The 17,808-nt window shown below is 40.4% G+C and overlaps 1 protein-coding gene across 1 annotated transcript; it reads right to left on the bottom strand.

Annotated features, from left to right (window-relative positions):
* Window positions 1-4,806: 4,806 nt before the first annotated feature.
* Window positions 4,807-16,950, bottom strand: POGLUT3 (protein O-glucosyltransferase 3). Its single transcript, XM_069014380.1, has 8 exons — window positions 16,653-16,950; window positions 11,685-11,882; window positions 11,020-11,306; window positions 10,026-10,242; window positions 8,472-8,668; window positions 7,299-7,493; window positions 6,179-6,283; window positions 4,807-5,345 (listed from the first exon to the last, which is right to left on the bottom strand). The coding sequence occupies exons 1-8, from the start codon at window positions 16,864-16,866 to the stop codon at window positions 5,220-5,222; spliced, it is 1,539 nt and encodes a 512-aa protein (XP_068870481.1). The 5' UTR covers window positions 16,867-16,950; the 3' UTR covers window positions 4,807-5,219.
* Between the last annotated feature and the right edge of the window lie 858 nt (window positions 16,951-17,808).

Genomic DNA, 17,808 nt, shown 5'->3' with positions numbered 1-17,808 from the left:
GGAGTGGTGAAACAGCTTGGCTGGGCATTTTGGGAGACATAGAATAGCTGCAAGTGCAGCTACTGTTGACCCAAAGGTAGGCAAAATCACCTGCTAATAGTAAACTACTTCTTTGAGTCACGTAAGCTAGAGGGGAAGTTAAGGTCTCACAAATACAGCTTGAAGTGATCGTCTTTCAGACAGGTTCCATCCAGGATAACGTATTTTGTGGGTTTTCAGCAGGAAGGTTATCATGTTTCATGTATCTGAATCAGGTAGGCCCTTCTGGCATTCTGCTGAGCTGTCTTGAACCTCTCTACATTACACTGCGAACCTGTGGTACAGATGGATCCTGACTGAATTTTTTTAGTGTTGGGAGCAGGATGGGAATATGTCATGCTCATTCACCAGTGGCCTACAGAGTATGCTGGCATTTAAGCATATGTATAACTTATAAAATACATTAATATTCTAACTGACTGCTTAAAATCAATTACTTTGATGGTTCATAACTGTACTGACAACATTTTACAATTGTCTCATACCTGTAAAGTATATATTCAGCTTCTTGAAAGAGCAGGTCTTGCACTTTCAGTCCAGGCCTGTACTGCCAAATCAATGTATCTCGCTTCTGTCAAATCTTCCGTGTACTGCACGACTAGGATATATTGTGATTATATATATTAGTAAGGTATATTACTACGTTATACATATTAATATTAAACATTTAATGTATAATTAATATTAATATATAACTTCATGGCCTTACAAGCCAACATAAAAATAAGGGAGACATAACCATGACTAGTGTCAGAAGTGCCAGCACAGAAAGGCTACATTGCCTCTTGCAGACACTCAAGAGCTGGATTCATCCTTCTGCTATGTGACTAGATACATGCCTATTGTATGACTGAGATGTAGTTCATAGAATAATGAACATCTGGAGATCATGTAGGCCAGGTTTCATCTCCTTGGGGATAGCAGTTTAAGATTTCTTTTTCCTTTATCTAATTGGAATTTCCGATGATGCAGCCTGTTTCTGTCGTTAGGATTTCTGCTGTATCCCTCTGAGAAGTCTTCTCTTTCTAAGGCTGACCTAATCCTGCTCACTCAGCTTCTCCTCATGCACCATGTGTCTCATTGCCTTTATCACCTTGGTGGTCCATGTTGGATGTCAACATATTTCTTGTACAGGGGAGTCCAAAACTGAATACAGGACTCCAGCTGCAGTCTCACAACTGCCAAACAGGTGGGAAGAAATGCCTGCCTTGACCTGCTGGCCACACTCCTGCTACTACACCTCCTGCTTACCACTGCTCACATGATGCACTCAATTAAGGAATGTGCTGCAGAGGTCTAAAATGACTTTCAAACAAACATGCAAATAATCCATTTTCCCTTATTCTCACAGCAAGATCCAGTATTAATGCCATAACTGTCTGCAGTACAGATTTTCCTATTAACAACTCAGCACAGAAGCATTGTACTCAAAACTCAAGCATTAGTACTCACAAAGCCTCATTAAAATGCTATAAAACTTTCCACAGACAAGAGGATTCCAGCCGTTAAATCCTGTGAAGTCAAACAATAATATTTAATATCAAATCTTGCACTTCATCACTGCCCTTGCGGAGAAAACTTTCGTAAAACTGCACTGCTAAAGGAGCTGATAATATCGTAGGTTTATATAATGCTCCTTTTCCTCATTATAGCTTCTTTGCAAGCTTCTCAAACGTGCTCCGACAGGTGATGTATGTTTTCCCTGTCAGCTCTCCTCCCTAACTAAATAATTTACTTTTGTAATGTAATAAATGTCGGGCGTATGCTTCCCAGCATGGATGCTTGAATCTCGCATTCCATCAGACAAGCTTTGATTATAGGGGTTTTTTAACTATGAATCTACAAGGCAGGCCTGGCACAATTCTGTCATGAAACCAGTATATTGGTGATCTTGAGGTAAATGCAAAAAAATACAGCCTAAAATATATATGAAACTGTATCTCCTTTATGTTCAACAGATCAGGATTTACTAGTTTTCATTTCAAGATGAAATTGAGGTTGGGTATTTCCAAATGTGGGTGCCTAAATATATAAGGAAATACATATGACATAACACAAAAGCAGTGTTCACGATATGAAGCTACTGTTAAGGTTAAAGAATCTGAAAATAAAAAATCTTATGTAAAGACACTGCCTACCCAACATTTCTGGAAGTCAAACCCCTTCTCTGCAGATTCCTATGTTTGAAAACACTTGCCCTGGGCTTTAGGACATACTGTTTCAAACAAATAAAACAGTCTCTGTCATCACTGGTAAAACACTGATGAAAACAGGACAGGTTTTACTCTCTACTTAAAAACTGAAATTACTATAGCAAAATTTAATACTGTGGTATGGTACCAGTTTTCCAAAATTACCACCAACAGGAGATTTCTACACCTTTGAACAGTCGCTGTTCAAGAACTACCACAGAATAATACAAAGTCCAGTCTATGTATGCCACTTAGAAATTCTATTTAATGTATATATTACACTTTACTTGCAAAAACAGGTTTTACTCAATATTTAGCAATTCCTGTAACACACCAGGCCAATGGGTATCATCTTTTCATCAAACTCAAACAGATCTGACATCTTTTCGGGCCTGGTGGGGCAATTGTTACGACTGTTCTTCATTACAATTTAAACTGTATAGAGTAGCACCAATACAAAGAAGAGAGACTTTGCCTTACCTTCTTTTATCTTTGGAAGAGCTACAGTTAATAACTGAACCAGATTTTCTCCAACTACTATGGACTTGTAGTAAAAGTTCCACCGTCTCACTGCTACTTTTTAAATTACAGCAAAAAGATGAATGCAGTCATATTTTTTAGGATATTTCTTGCCTGTAAGCTATAAAAGCATCTGTAAGGCACTCTGTTGACAAACTAGTCTTTGCTTTGAAGTGACGCTTATTACAAAAGCAAGGAGTTTTTTGGCAGAGAAGAATTAAAAATAGTTTCCCTTTTTATGAGGGAAGAAAGGAGGGATACAATATTCACATTTATTTATATTCATAATTTAACTTTTATCTGATTCTTCTTTCAGTTTGAAAGACTTCTGTTTCAAGCCAGGCAAGTTTTCCTACACAGCTATTTCCAAAGAACCATAAAGTAGGCATCATGACTCCCCCTATTCTCTCTCATTTTAAAAAATACAAATGGATCACTTTTGGACTCTTGATTTGAAATATCTGGAAAACTTTGTTGTTCAACCATCTGTTATGCTTAATCGCCTTTGCTGAGCACACCACCTCCACAAATACTGTTGAATATAAAAAGCACATGGTATAGTGGGTAATATCCCAAAATAAGATCGTATAATACAGTAAAAATGACCATACACTGTCATAGAAGGAAAGAGCTGCACATACTCAGTTTTAAGTGTAAGCTTCAGCAAAGGAAGCCCGTTCCTGAATTCTGATGTAGAAAATTTATGTCAGATGAGTTGAACATTTATTTATAGCCCGAAGTTCTAGGACTGATTTTCATGCTAAATAAAAATACAACCACTATATACATGAGTGTTTGAAGTGGGCTGAACCAGAACAAAGAGGATTATGGGTAGAGCAACATGATACAGGTTTTTTTCTTAACTGGCATAATATAATAAATTACTGATGGACAGTTGCATTAACCTCTTTAGAAACCCAAAGTTCTTTCCATATTTAGCATACTGAAAAATCTAGCCTTTCTTCCTGTTCTAATGGGGAAATTTTATGTAACTTGCAGTATAGAACCAAGAATGAAGCCTCCATGAGGTATAGAGCACTAAACTTTGAGCACCAAATCAATCAGACAAGTCCACTGTCCTAAGATATCTCCATTCTTTTTAGTGTAGGGAGAATTTGGTATCCATGAAAGCTTTTGTCTGACTGAAGTGAGTTGGGAGCTGCTCAGGCAGGTCGCATTAGCCAAGATGAAAACACAGAAATGGGTGCTTGTGGGCACTGGTCTTTGTATTGGCATCTCCTTCCAGGACTATTTATGCATTTTGAAGTAGACAAACTTGGGTAAAAATCAACAGAGGTATTTGGAGCCACATCCAGGACTAGGATTCTTCTGCCACACCCGAAGACACGCTTTAGCACAAAGGTATGACCAGCTCCTTCTGCCCTTGTGAGTTTTGCATTGCTAGCTTCATGGCTGCACATGAACTTCAGCAGAAGACCCGAAGACCTCTTGTCCAGTCTGGAGCTAAGGCACCCTCCGGAAAAAAATGGCTTTGAGTCAAAGCAAGGAGGACAACCAGCTTCCCAATTGCTTTACATGGACTCTAACCCCTAGATTGTTACACAAAAGTTGAACCTAGGTGGTCTAAAACTCTGCTAACAAATTTCAGATTTCAAGTAGTCTAGAATACTGTAGATGGTATTGTTGAACTAAGACACCAGTGTTTCCCATGGCCTGAAATTTCCAAGTCCTTTTGTGGATCTGTGCCTACATTTACAGACACTGTCACTGGCAGGGAACAGGTCTTCAGAGTGGTGACTTGGCACCCAAAGCACTGTGATTATGATAGCTATAGAGTCTGTTTTAAAGCAGCAGTTAATTCTGGTGACTCACAGCCATGATGCTTATAAACATATTTTTCTAATCTCTCTGCCTCCTCTCCATTTTCCTCTAAAATTGATGAGTATTATACCATGTTGTCTATTCTGTTACCTGCCATAGACCACAAAATAATTTGAAAGCACAACCAGATCTGGTATCTGTAAATCTCAAATATTCATTTTCTTTGTCAAGTTCGAAAATTGTTTTGTATACAAGAAACAATCTAACACTGAGGTAAACTTTATGAAGAAATCATAACACTGTTTTAATGTATCAAAAATGCTTCTTTAGAATAACTTGCACTGACTCATGGCAAGATCTCTTGTGGTGACTAGTTCCTCATAAAACTTTGGTAAACAGGTCCCATCTGGAACATGAGCAGCTCTGTGCTCTTCTTCCTGATGATGCAGTACATCAAACAAATCCCCCAGACACTCCCCAATGCAGGCTCAGTGTCTGTCTGGTGGTGGTCATGGAGCCAAAATTGTGGGAACCAACATTGTACATCAGAATAAGTGTGAAAAAGGGTATGAAAATACAAGAAGAATACATAACTAAGAATGTCTGCTACTGCATAAGTGTCTTAGATTTCACAGCTTAATTCCTATTCTTGCATTTTAAGTGGGCAATTTTCTCCATCCAGTACAGTTATAGATCTTCCCTTAAAGGCTTTTTCCTGTGGCAACTGCACACTGAGTCCCTGTCATCAGGCTGAGGTACAAGTTCCATTCCATCCCGTATTTCAGGTTTGCTGGCTTGGCGTTCGGCATATTTCTGAAATATGTAAACAACATTTAAGAATGCTATAAGCACCAACATATAATTCATGAAGCAGAATTTTCCTCCTCCCTTCCAGTCAGAAGCCTACCTTTATCCAGGCTCCTTATGTCATTGTTTACAACCTCTGCACAAGGTGTCTTTGTAACACACCTACTAATAGGCTACACTGCCTCTGAAAACGTCCTTTCATGTTTTTGCCTATTATTATGGTAACTTGAATATTGTCATTATTCGTTCCTAACCACTTTATGCAGATAATGTCATTTTTGTACACAGAACAGCTCCAAACTTTGTGTTAACCTGTGGCTGCTGAAGCTGACATCTAACTGCACAGCAGAACAGGAAAAAGAAATCCGTATTTTCAGAAAGTAGAAACTTCTTTCACTAGAGATTTGCATTTTCTAAGGAAGAAATGACTATTGGGCCTGCTTCACTGCCTACCACTCTACTAGTCACACTTCTGGAATTTCTCTTCCAGTATTAATTGATTTATAGTAGAAGTAGCTCATGATGTAAGCATGAAGGGAAAAAGGAAGAAAACTGGATATACAAGTGATACCCTACAGAGATCTATTGGAAACCAACTACCAAGTGACAATGAAAACAGGGCTGATTGGGCATGGGGGCAAAAAAAATACAATTGCTGATTCTGTAAAGTAACTAGTATGTCAGGTTGCTTCTTTAATGAGGAAGCTCTTCACACTAATCTCCTGTGAATAATATGTACCATGTCTGCTATTGATCTAAGTAAGGAGTGAATATGAAATCTGTAGCATAGGTAGCAGTAGCACCTGGGGGAGAGTAATAAAGTGATCTCTTGTACTGACCTGGAGCACTTTATAATAGTAGCAGTAAAACCTGTGAGGCTGAAGTAATTCTCTTGCCATTAATTGTCCTTCTTTAGCAATTTTTCTTGCTTCCTCATCATTTTCCTGGAAAATTCAGATGAAAGAAATGAATAACAGAGCAATCAGTGAGTTACTCAAAGCCTGACTAGCATTAAAAGTTTTATTAAATGGGCTACTCAAATATGCAAATTTATGTGCAATTACTGGTAGATTGCAAAGGCATTATTAAAATTGCAGATTTGTTTAAAAATACTGGATTGCTTTTACAGTCAGTACTGCTACCTTAGGGCTATCAATAACAACTTTCCTGACTAACTGTACAATTTTGAAAACTCAGTTGATTACTGCTCTATCCTTTTGTCCAAGCCACAAGCCTCTTCAAAATCAGGTCTGACATCTCCCAGACCTACTTAGTTTTACAGAAGACAAAACCACAGCTGTTGTTCTGTCCAATGCAATGGAATTCAATGCCTTCCTTTTGAAAATAACTGCACGAATTAATGTACTTATTCTCAAGCTTTTTAGTATTTCAAAGCTTTTAGTATTCTCCTGATTCCTTAGACAGAACTACAGTACTCTCAGAAGAGAAACTTCTGTGTTCTTTTAACCTTAACAGCACTTTGACTTAAAGCACAAATGGTATTTTCAATCACACAGTCATGTCTCTTTGCTTACAGGATCCCAGCCCCTCACTCTGAGCATGTTACACAGAGCAGCAATTTTTTTGTACATTCAAACAGAACATGCAGTAACTTCTGCTCTAGTCAGGGCCTAAAAAAGCTAGAGCATTAATTAAGTAGTATCTAGGAATCTGGTTGTTTCTTCCACAGTTACCTTAATCAGTATACTAAGGCTCTGACTCACGAACTCTTCTGCCCATACCTAAAATGAACACTTAAGTATTGCCCTAAATAGAGATGGTTACTTCAGTTAAGGCCTTCCCATTTTATACTAACAACAAAATGTACTTCCTTTATTCCAGGATCTCGATAGAGTTCATGCAAAATATATATGTGGAAATATAAAAAAAGAGACTATCAAGAAAAATTATTTTCATGTTTGTTTATAATTTTGAACTCGAATCAGTAATGGAACTTACCTTAGCCCATTTTATTTTCTCTAGCAAGTCCTCTAAGTTTCTCTTAACTGGAACATAATGTTTCCAAGGTTTTAATCCAATATAAAAGTGTTCATAGTACTGGGAATCTTGCTTCAGTACCAGGCTGTCACCCAGCAAGAGGTATGGAAACCTGTAAGCTGCTACGGTGCCGTCTACGTTCACTTGGTATTTGTACTACAGTGTGAAGAGAGAGGAAAAAAAAGGTGAAATGTTTTGTATCAGAATGGGAACACTGACTGTATAAAATATTATTTTAACAGGCAAGGAGTAATCATGTTTATTAATCTTCATCTTCAAACTCGTTTTAGCATTAAGCACGTGGTCTTCTGGATAACACAATGGAAAAAGGATTTGTTTTCAACACCAGGATGACACTCAAGAACCTTTCTGTCACATGAACTGCCTGATGGGTATCCTATTGAAGTGTCCTGGGATAAAGCCAGGGCTACAGCAGGGAAGGAAATAAAACTGATCTATACTTCAATTCGAACAGAGTAAATTTATTCTGACTTAAAATTAACATTATTATGTAGAATAATCTGAAACATGTATTGTTATATAAAATAAGCTGAAACATTCTACTAAAAGTAACCATGAATGTACTTCTTTGGCAGATGTTCTTGGCTGTTACAGCATTTCTGAAATATCAATCTCTGGAACAGAATTTCAATTGCTATATATTATAATGGCTTTATACAGGACTCTGTCCCCTTTTTTTTTATACCTCTGTTGCCGTGGAATTTGTGTGTTGAAGTACAATGAAATTACTCATCTATTTTTCTAACTTGTTACCACAAGGACTCTTTCTGACATCCATAGTGTACTTGCAATGGATATAAGTTGTGTCCGTTGTTTTCATATTTATCCCAAATAAAGGAAAGCCTGATGGAGAGAAATCCAATTTCTCAATCTATTAAAAAATAAAAATAAGACAAGATGTGACCTCTCTAAAGGTCTTTCTTGGCTTTCTTCACAGGTGTGTCACACTAGGACATTAATTACAGGTGGTTTATCTACCCTGCATAGACCCATGCTCCCAGTGCAGCATAATTGTTTTGTTTACTGAAAAGAATTTACAAAAGTAAGCCTTGTCTTTTCAGTTGGTAAGAACTTAACAGGAAAATTAATCCAAAACTGTAATTTGACCGCTACCTTAAAGAAGTCAAAGAAGCCCATCAGCTGAGCCTTCCCCAGCTCTTTTTCTTTCTCTCTGAAGAAGAAATATCCTGTTATTCCAGCATCTAGTAATTCTGGATTTTCCTTGGATAACTTGACAAGATGGAGACGTTCCTCTCGGCTGTCTCGACCTCTAAATAAAGCCCGCTCAGTTTTGTTTTCCCAGAAGGGGCCTATGAGCAGTGAGTGATAAGGCAAAAGCAAACAGCAGTGAAATGTTCAGGATCCATTTAATGCAAATAAGGAACTTGGTTTGACAGTGGCATTACACTCAGAGACACGGTAAGACATGCATGGTTTCCTATAACCACTTATTAATCACAGGGTTAAACTCCCAATTCTGGTTGGAATTTTGGGATGAGAAACTCATAAAAGGAAAATCAGAGAATTGCTTTTCCACTCAACAATTTTGTATTTCAATAACTTCAACTATCTTGAAAGCTACATAAGGGATTTTTATAAAATATGTAAGGAAAATACTAATAATTAAAGTAATTCTCCACTCATAAAGCCTGCCACAATAACCACATTTCTTTAGTAAAATCCACTTCTGTTACCCAGCAATTTAGTTAGGCCCTTGAAGAACCACTTAACGATGCCTTAAAAAAGAAAATAAATGGCTATGTTGTGTCCTCTAGATATTTAGCAAGAGCCTGAACAACTTAATCTCTGCTTACTACCTGCTTTTAAAAACATTAACTATGTCCTTCCTCACCTTTCTGCTGAAAATTTCCCTAAAGGACCTACTAAGTGGAGTAGTCTCTTATTGTCTCCTAATTGGAAAAGCACCTGTATTAAATCAGTAAACACACAATGCCTCTAACTGATTACTTAATTGAAATACTTAATTTAAAAACTAATAAAGAAAAGAGGAGCTGAGAACTAATTAAATAAAAAGAAATAACTTTCCACTCCAGTTTTACTCCTTAGGTATTGCTTACGCCATTTGTTTGATCCTTAAGTATTCTTTAATTTCCTGAGGGAGAGGGAGACACCTGTCAGTAAAGCTGACTCTTCTTTCAAAGTCAGAAAAGCAATTCAGGAGACCTCACTCCAAGGTACTTTTTCATACATACAATGTTTTCTCATTTGAAAGAGGCTGCAGCACAGTATCAGCTTACTTCTTTCAAATTCAAATTCATTTTTTGTAAACAGAACACTGGGCCACAACAGTCAGGAAAAGGGTTACTATTTGATTAGAAGAAACATATTTGAGTCCTTTACTGAGGAGAAAGGCCTTTTAATTACATTTAGTTTTCCTTTGCCAGGTCACGGTAGGTATCTTCTGGATACCTTTAAGTTAAAATTCACATTTATTGTAAACTGGACTTCTTAAATTTTGCTTCTAAATAACACATCTACTTAGTGGCAGTGTTGAAAAGTGTCTGCACTTAGTCTGTAAAGACTAAGCTGCTTGTATTCAGAGATGTCCTAGGGCACTTTGAACTGAAGACTGACACATTATTTGAATGCAACTTGCTTCTTTGATGGAAATCACAAATTCTTTTTAATCCACGATCTCTAATTCACCTGTATTTCCTTGAATGGAAAGGAGATCATTTGTGACTCCACGCAGGGTTTCCAGAGTGGAGTGGGTTACATCATAGGTTGGCAGGACAATATCTCTGGAATCCACAGAGCCACACCAGGAGATGACAGGTACAGGACCAGGTGTGTCATTAGCTCTCCGATTCTCAACTGGCCAGTCGCCAACATTAAGATAAAACTCCACATCAGGAAGACGAACCTAAATGTACACCCAGGAAAGGATAATAACACAGAGAAGCTGTTTGTCACTCTTACACATATTCCTCAGTTCTCTCATGTCACGCAGACTCAGTGCATCTACTGGATAGTTCACAGGGGTTTAGCTGTGCTTAAGTTACGAGTTCCAAGTTTCAGCCCTGCAAGTGAGTACGAAAGGAACACCCAGAGGCCAGGAAACAGCTCACAGTTGGGCCTTAGCCCCTGCAGCTTTCTGAGCATTTTCACTACTGCCAAGGCCAGCCCCCACACATTACCCCTAACATATGGCATTGTCTTGATGAAAAAATGGAAGTCAAATCTTACTTCAGGAATTATAAATCCAAAGATACAACAACAATTGCAGAACTGCCATATTTAAATATGTTTAGCCTGGAGAAGAGATGACTTGAGACTGGATCTTATCAATGCTTACAAATATCTTAAGGGTGGGTGTCAAGAGGACAGGGCCAGACTCTTTCCAACAGTGCTCAGCAACAGGACAAGGGGAAACAGGCATATACCTAAACACAGGAAGTTCCATCTGAATATAAGCAAAAACTTCCTTACTGTGAGGATGACGGAGCCATGGAACAGACTGCCCAGACAGGCTGCAGATATTCAAAACCCACCCTGGGGGTGATCCTGTGCTACCTGTTCTGGGTGAACCTGCTTCGGCAGGGGAGTTGGACTAGATGTTCTCCAGAGGTCCCTTCCCACCCCAACCACTCTGTGATTCCATGATACTGCCTCAATAGTCTGACATGATCCAAGCTGATACCTTCCTGGCCAGTGACAGGAACATTTCATCGGAGAACATTTTGAAGTCTGTGTACTTCCCTAGGGAGCGCCGGTAGATGTGATTATTGAGAATAGTGTAATGAACAATAGCACCTCTTGTCTGGCTGAACTTTGCTGGGATTTCCTTAAGCATTCGCTGCAGGTCAATGGTGGGAAACGAAATGAAGTCTTCTGTAATCTGAGGTTCTTGGGATGGACAGGACATAATGTCCTGCCAGACCTCAGGGTCTTCTTCAGGACAGTCACAATATTCATGATAAACTGGTTCTGTGGAAAACAAAGCATGCAGAGTCTGTATTTGTGATTCTACAGCAAACATAATTTATACATTACAGTGGCTTGGCATTTTTTATTCCACGTTTTCTACAGTTTTCTTGGGAAATCATCCTTCCTATAATTTCTGGAATTTTGCAGTGTAACTGAGAAAACAACAACATTCTTCTCTTTTCAGAAATACAAGACTTCGTGTTACCAGGGTGAAATTATTCTGCTAATTGAGGCTCCATTACTGTGAACCTGCCCAGCACATGGGGGATTCAGAACTGTTTGAGGTGTCCACAGCTACCACAGTGCAGGTATTGCACTTTCAAATACAGCCTAATTCAGAACTTTGACACATTATATTACATCAAAAAATACTCTTACCTTTCAGAATATAAGGTGATTGAGCCACATGCTGATCACCATAAAGTATCTCAATTTTTAAGCCTTTTGTGACACTTCCATACATCCGATACCGCATAAGGAATGTACCATCATTTCTATCCAAAGGCCGAGGGGTGTAAATTCTTGTGACTTCTTTTGGAGAAAGTGCTTTAATTACCACTTTAAACTGTGATCTCCCTGGAAAGAGGAAAACAAAACCAGATAAAAGCACTTTAAGCTATTAGAATCACATCTAGTAAATAAGGGTAAGAGCAAGATCTACTGAATTAAGACCATGGAATTGAATTAATTTTTTCACTACAATTTTTAAATTTAATTAATTTAATTACCAAGTTGGCAAAACTAATTTCCAGTGATGAAATATCATACTACCAAATATTCTTGGTCATTGCATACCTCTAAATGGAATATCTGCAGGTAGAAATAAAAAGTTAAATATTTGTTTACAAGACAGAAGGAAAGGCTAACAATATTTTGAAGCTAAGATTAGGTTTAATTCTAATTTTTCAAGTTAGTGCTCTGAGGAACAGTCATTTCCTCTAGGGTAAGAAAGACAGGAAACCAAGTTAAAGTAACAGGAGAAAAGAATACTTGCCAGCTTGCAGAAAGGCAGTTGCAGCATGTAGGAGTCACATACAAATTGTTCAGCTTTGGGCTGCTGCTGACTGTCTTGAACATTTAAAGTCCCAGCTACTGAAAAGCAGGGATAAGAGAATGATAATAGAGATGTTCCCTGGACATCTGTCTGACCTGTGCTTAAAGATGTTTAAAGACCACTAGCATTTCATCATTAATGCACTAAAACTTTTCAACTGGATATGGAATAATTTATGGACAATACGAGTATGAAAAACATAAATCTGTTATGTTCTTTAATTCTATCACAAGTGGTCATTGTAAACTTTATTCATAAAAAAAAAGAGGGGGACAAATTATTCATGAAGTGTGACAGTCTAGATATTGTGAATCAAACAAATACAGTGAATGCTACCACCAAGTAGTATTTAGAAATATATGGACCTGAAAAAATCCAGATAAAATCAAGATGTTACTAAAATTTGAATGTGTCCCAACACTACTAAATGATTAATTCTATACTTTGCATCCACAGACAAATGGTAAGTACCAGTCTTCTAACAATCAGTCATGTCTTCCTTAGATCACTGGATCTTGACATTCGATTCAAGTCAACTACTGTGCAAGAGTATCCAGATTAAATGACTCTCCTGAAGGAATTAACACCTCTGCTTCCAAAGGTCACTGTAAATCACAACTACCATTTTTAGCTTGCTTCAAAGTAGCTGACTTTAACCAAGTACCCTCTCCCTATGACTATCACCTAGTATTATTTGTATGAAGCAGTATTCAAATCCAGAGCATGTCATGAGGATCACAGAGGAAACAGTTTTCTGTTGGCATCATGTCTTTGTCTCCTTGTACCCATTTTATTAAACCACATTTTTACTGGGTACAGGGATTTCCCACTAGAGAAAAGTAACTTTTCAGCTGTCATAAAAATGAATGAATATTGAGAAATCACAAGTCAAGTATTATTGAATTTCATGTCCTTGTCCTCACCTACAGGAAATAACTACGTGGGTCTTTTTCCTTGCTGGTTATGTACATCCTGCTCTTGACATGAGGAGCCCTGGATCTACCCAAAGGATATGTTAGTTTTAGTTGGTGGCACTTTAGATGCAGGAATCCTTTGATAAGGGAAGTGACTGATAACAAAGCTCTCTGGTAAAAAGCTAACTCCTGAAAGGGAAGGGGAAGAAAAACAAGATTGAGTATTTCATGTAAGTACAATTAATTCATTGGAGGCAACCGACTTGTTTATAATTCACAACATTCATTGTGTAATGGGGCCAAGCCCTCTAAGTTCTACTGAGGTATTTAATTATAATAGCTTTTTGCTGATTTTTATTTTTTAAGTGGAGGAAGTTACCATGGTACTTTCACTCATGCTTTTTTGTTTCTCTCAGTCCAAAGGAATTATAAAAGAAATTTGTGTCCTTGTTGAATCAGCACCACTAGTACTTCTCTGTTACCCTGAAAACATGTCTGGGACAGCATTTTAAGTACAAAATAATTTCCCAGTACTGAAGAGAGACTAAAATATAGAGTCAAAATGGGATACTTTAAGAAATCCAGATAATGACACTTGCTTTATGCGTCTTTTTCCTCCTGTGCAGCTTGCAAAAGAGGTACACCAGGCATGGAAGAACAAGTGACGAAATGGAGGAAAAGAGGGAAAAGATAACAAGATACTGATTTAGGAAAATTGCTAGAGAAGAACAAAAAACCTAGTCACCCTATTTCTGACATGTATGCTGAAGAGAAATTAAAAGATCTGAAGATTTTTTGATTCAACTGTTTTACTGGAATCTTTGCTGGTTACTTTCACAGATGGAAACTACAATATTGATGGAGTCACTGAAGAGACATTCGAATTATTAATATATACTTTCAGAGTCGGATGCAAGAGCATATATCCAGCAACAAACAAATACAGGTCTTATGTGTGACCCTCACAAAAGCACAGGGATTATGCTCAACCAAAGACCAGAAGGGAGGTGCTGCAGTGCCCAGGTATGAAGGTGAGTGAACCAAGGTGTACAACTCTGTTTAGCAGCACTGGAACGAGAGCTGGAAGAAGCATGCTCTGCTCTTTGAAAGCATTTGGTGAAACCTGCAAGAACACCTGGGAGGCCTTGAAAAATACTTGTTAGCAGAGTGTGTAGATCATCTGAACAACAGTTAACAGCTGATTTTATCACAGTCAATAGCACATAAAGACATGGTTGACACTTGTTAAACCTAGGGTAAAACCCAGCAGGAAAGAACGACAAAGTGTATCCCAGTATTCAAAGAAAAGAATCTATGCAGTTTACACTAAAAGGAAGTTCTGTGTTTTCAGCAGGGATTTTTTAATAATTTTTTTAGGGAATGAATTAATTCTGCATTGTTTGGTATCTTCCTACAAAGGCAGGTCAAAGACTTACAGCCTCTGGTTTGAAATTCCAGTGTAATGTGCAATGATGCATATCAATTCTGGTGAACAGACTTGACATTCAGAAAACAAATCTGGATTTAAAATCTATTAATTATGCTATACACGTTTTATAATGGATTCTGGTAAGTACTGACCCATTTGACTGAAATTCTAATGCACACAAAAAACAATTTAATAGATTTGGACACATCTCACAATGTGCAGCCTTAACCATAGCTCTTCTGCTCTGATCACAGTGTTTCTGTTTTGCAATGGAGGTGATAATGTGCATTTTTTGCTATCTCATTAGGGATATTTTGGGATGTATTTAGTTTATATTGGAGAGTGGTGCCTGAATAAATATTGTTAATTGTAATTCTTAATGACATTTTTCAGATAGAATTTGAACATTTTAAATCATTCAAGAACAGAAGTTTATAGCCAGGGACTCTATGAATACATTAAACGGTGCTCATGCACTGCAATATGATCAGGTCTACTGCTAATTTTTTTAAGGATCCTTGGCACACTCCTAAACAATTCTCAGCATGGGACAGCAGTTAGCACAGGCTGAGGCAACAGCTCTTCCCTGTCAGCAGCACGCATGCTCTGTCTTTGACTGGAGGCCACAGCAGGTCATGGGATGAATGGAGATCACTCCATGCCAGATGGCATCGGGACCTGGAAACTTTCCTGGGACACTGAATTTATTAACATAAATATGAACACACACGAACACACCACGATCAAAACTAGGTTCTCAGTACCCATGTCCTACCAGTTTATCTTGGAGGACTTAAACTAGCATGAGAATCCAACTGAACTTCACACCTTTTCACCTTTAGCAACCTGTTGCTTGAACCCAAGGCCCTCGCTGTGCAGCTGATATCAGCCTCCACTTCACTGGCAGTGAGCATGCAATCACGTTCTTGACTGCAATTACAAAAGTGCGCTGACATCCAGCACCAAGCTGCAACAGCAGATGGAGAAAGTCCAGACCTGAAATATCTGAAGTATCCATGGTCCTGTCAGACTGAAGACATACCCAATATAATATATGTCTACTCTTTGATTCTGCAGGCAGCAGCTTTCTAACTAACAAGACATGAAGAGGCCCTGCATACCTGGTAGCTGCCCTGTCAGTACCATCTCTGTGAACAGTAAATAATACACAGCAAAGTAAGTAGCTTCTACCCAGTATAAATTAACAACACAGGATTTCCTCTCGGGCTATCTCAGGGTTATCTTCATTATAGAATCTGTGACACAAAAGTAATTTTTATTCCAAATTTAAACTATTAATATAGTGTGTGGAGTTAACTTGCAGCAGCAAACAGCTGACTGGCATCATACCACTGGCCTACGAGAACAAACCCAATTCCCACCCTCAGGAGAAGTGTCACGGGATGGCTTGTGCTGAGTAAACAACAGATGAAAATTACTCCTTAACGGAGCAGCAGTAGGATAACAGAGCCCAGAGGGCTGTGCTGACCAAAACAGAAATTTTAAGTAACTGGTGTGTGTGCGGCATTAAAAATAATTGCGTTACCACTCCCAGCGGTGTACTGGGATTTTACGTCCACTAGTTCCAGGAGCACTGGTTCCTTTTGAGCTTGCTGGTTCTTTGCTGTAAATTACATATTATTTAGAGTATACTACTGGTGAGAGCAGAGGAGGCACTGGGCAGCACCAGAAGAAAGGAGGGTCTGACCATGTGCCTCGCTCGCCATTGGACCTGCGTGTCCCGGCCGGTGCGGGACAGAGGGGGAGCCCGGGAACAGCGATGGCACAGCGAGCACACGGAACGAGGAAGGAAGGAAGTAAGGACGTAAGGAAGGAGGAGGAGAAGAAGGGAAAGGGTGGGCAGCTCCGGCCAGCTCCTGCGGTGAAACCGCAGCCCGGGGCAGGGTCTCCATCCGCGCCCCTGCCCACCCGGAGCACACGAACGGTACCTGGCGGAGAGCGGGAGAAGTTGCGTCCGGCCGCGCTGACCGCCTGGATGTAGAAGTACCGCACGGGCACGGTGACCCCCGCGTCCAGCCCGGGGCCCCATGCCAGGCTCCGCTCGGCGCTGACGGGGTCCGCCGGCTTCGCCGCCTCCGCCGGCAGCAGCAGCGGCCCCGCGGCGCCCAGCAGCAGCAGCAGCGACAGCCCGCGGACCCCCATCGCTCCGCGGCCCCCACCGCGCCCGCTCCGAGCGGGGTCCGGCGCCTCCTCCGGCCCTGCGCGGCCCCCGCCCGCTCCCCGCCCCGCGGGGCGGCCCGACGGGGCCGGGGCCAGGGAGAGCCGGAGGGAGGCGGGGAGGGCCGGGCTATCCCCGGGCGCCTGAATCCGGCGCCGCCTTTCCTCGTTCTCCTCCTCCTCCGGGCCGTCCTGCGGTGTCCCCAGGGAGATCGGGGGGTGAGAGGCTGCCCCAGCCCAGCCCAGCCCAGCCCGAGTGCGGCGGACAGCGCCGGCGGCGGGACCGTTCCCTGCCCGCGGGGCACAGGCACGGGAGCGGGTTCGGAGCCGTGCACTTCCCGAGAGCCGCGAAAAACACAGCACAGCCGCTGTGAGAGCGAGGAGCGGGCTCGGACCCGCTGCTCTGCGCTTGCATGTCCCGAGAGGTTTTCTTCCCTGACTGTGGGCGCTTTGCGGGACGCGCTGAAGAGCAGATGACTGGGGGGTGTGTCGCCCCCCCTCAAAGAAGACATTACCTGTGGTTTAAGGTATAACTCTGCCGGCAACTGAACAGCTAGCTTGGAATTTAAAGAGGAAAAAAATCCTCTTTCTCTATAGCTTATTGTTACTGCCATGTGTCTGCTGATGTACAGAGATTGCTGTAAAAGGAAAAAAAACCCAAACCCCTGACATAATTTGAAATTCCTCACTCTTTTTGGGGTTTCCCATAGCAATTGTATTTAAAGCGAAGGACAGAGCAGGGACCCTGTTAGGATGCACCGACACACTGTTCCCTGTCCCTGCGCTCAGTTCCATGCCCCGGAAAGGAGGCTCAGGCACGCACCCATGCTTAGGTGCTCCTGAAGCTTGTGGATGAGATGCTGCTGGTGGCCCTCATCAGTGCTGTGATGCGTGGTGATGGGGAAAAAGGGATAACAGAATCCTCTA

Source organism: Aphelocoma coerulescens, chromosome 1 (assembly GCF_041296385.1).
Source record: "Aphelocoma coerulescens isolate FSJ_1873_10779 chromosome 1, UR_Acoe_1.0, whole genome shotgun sequence".
NCBI classification, from domain to species: domain Eukaryota; kingdom Metazoa; phylum Chordata; class Aves; order Passeriformes; family Corvidae; genus Aphelocoma; species Aphelocoma coerulescens.
Note: the sequence above shows the minus strand (reverse complement) of the source record. Positions and strands in the feature narration are given on the sequence as shown.

What these genes read in the sequence shown, in the direction of transcription:
- POGLUT3 (XM_069014380.1), bottom strand. Translation starts at nt 16,866, where the DNA reads ATGGGGGTCCGCGGGCTGTCGCTGCTGCTGCTGCTGGGCGCCGCGGGG. An exon ending in TCCTGTCACTGGCCAGGAAG is followed by an intron (nt 10,243 to 11,019) that starts GTATCAGCTTGG and finishes GTGTACATTTAG; the next exon opens with GTTCGTCTTCCTGATGTGGA. An exon ending in AGAAAATAAAATGGGCTAAG is followed by an intron (nt 6,284 to 7,298) that starts GTAAGTTCCATT and finishes TGAATTTTCCAG; the next exon opens with GAAAATGATGAGGAAGCAAG.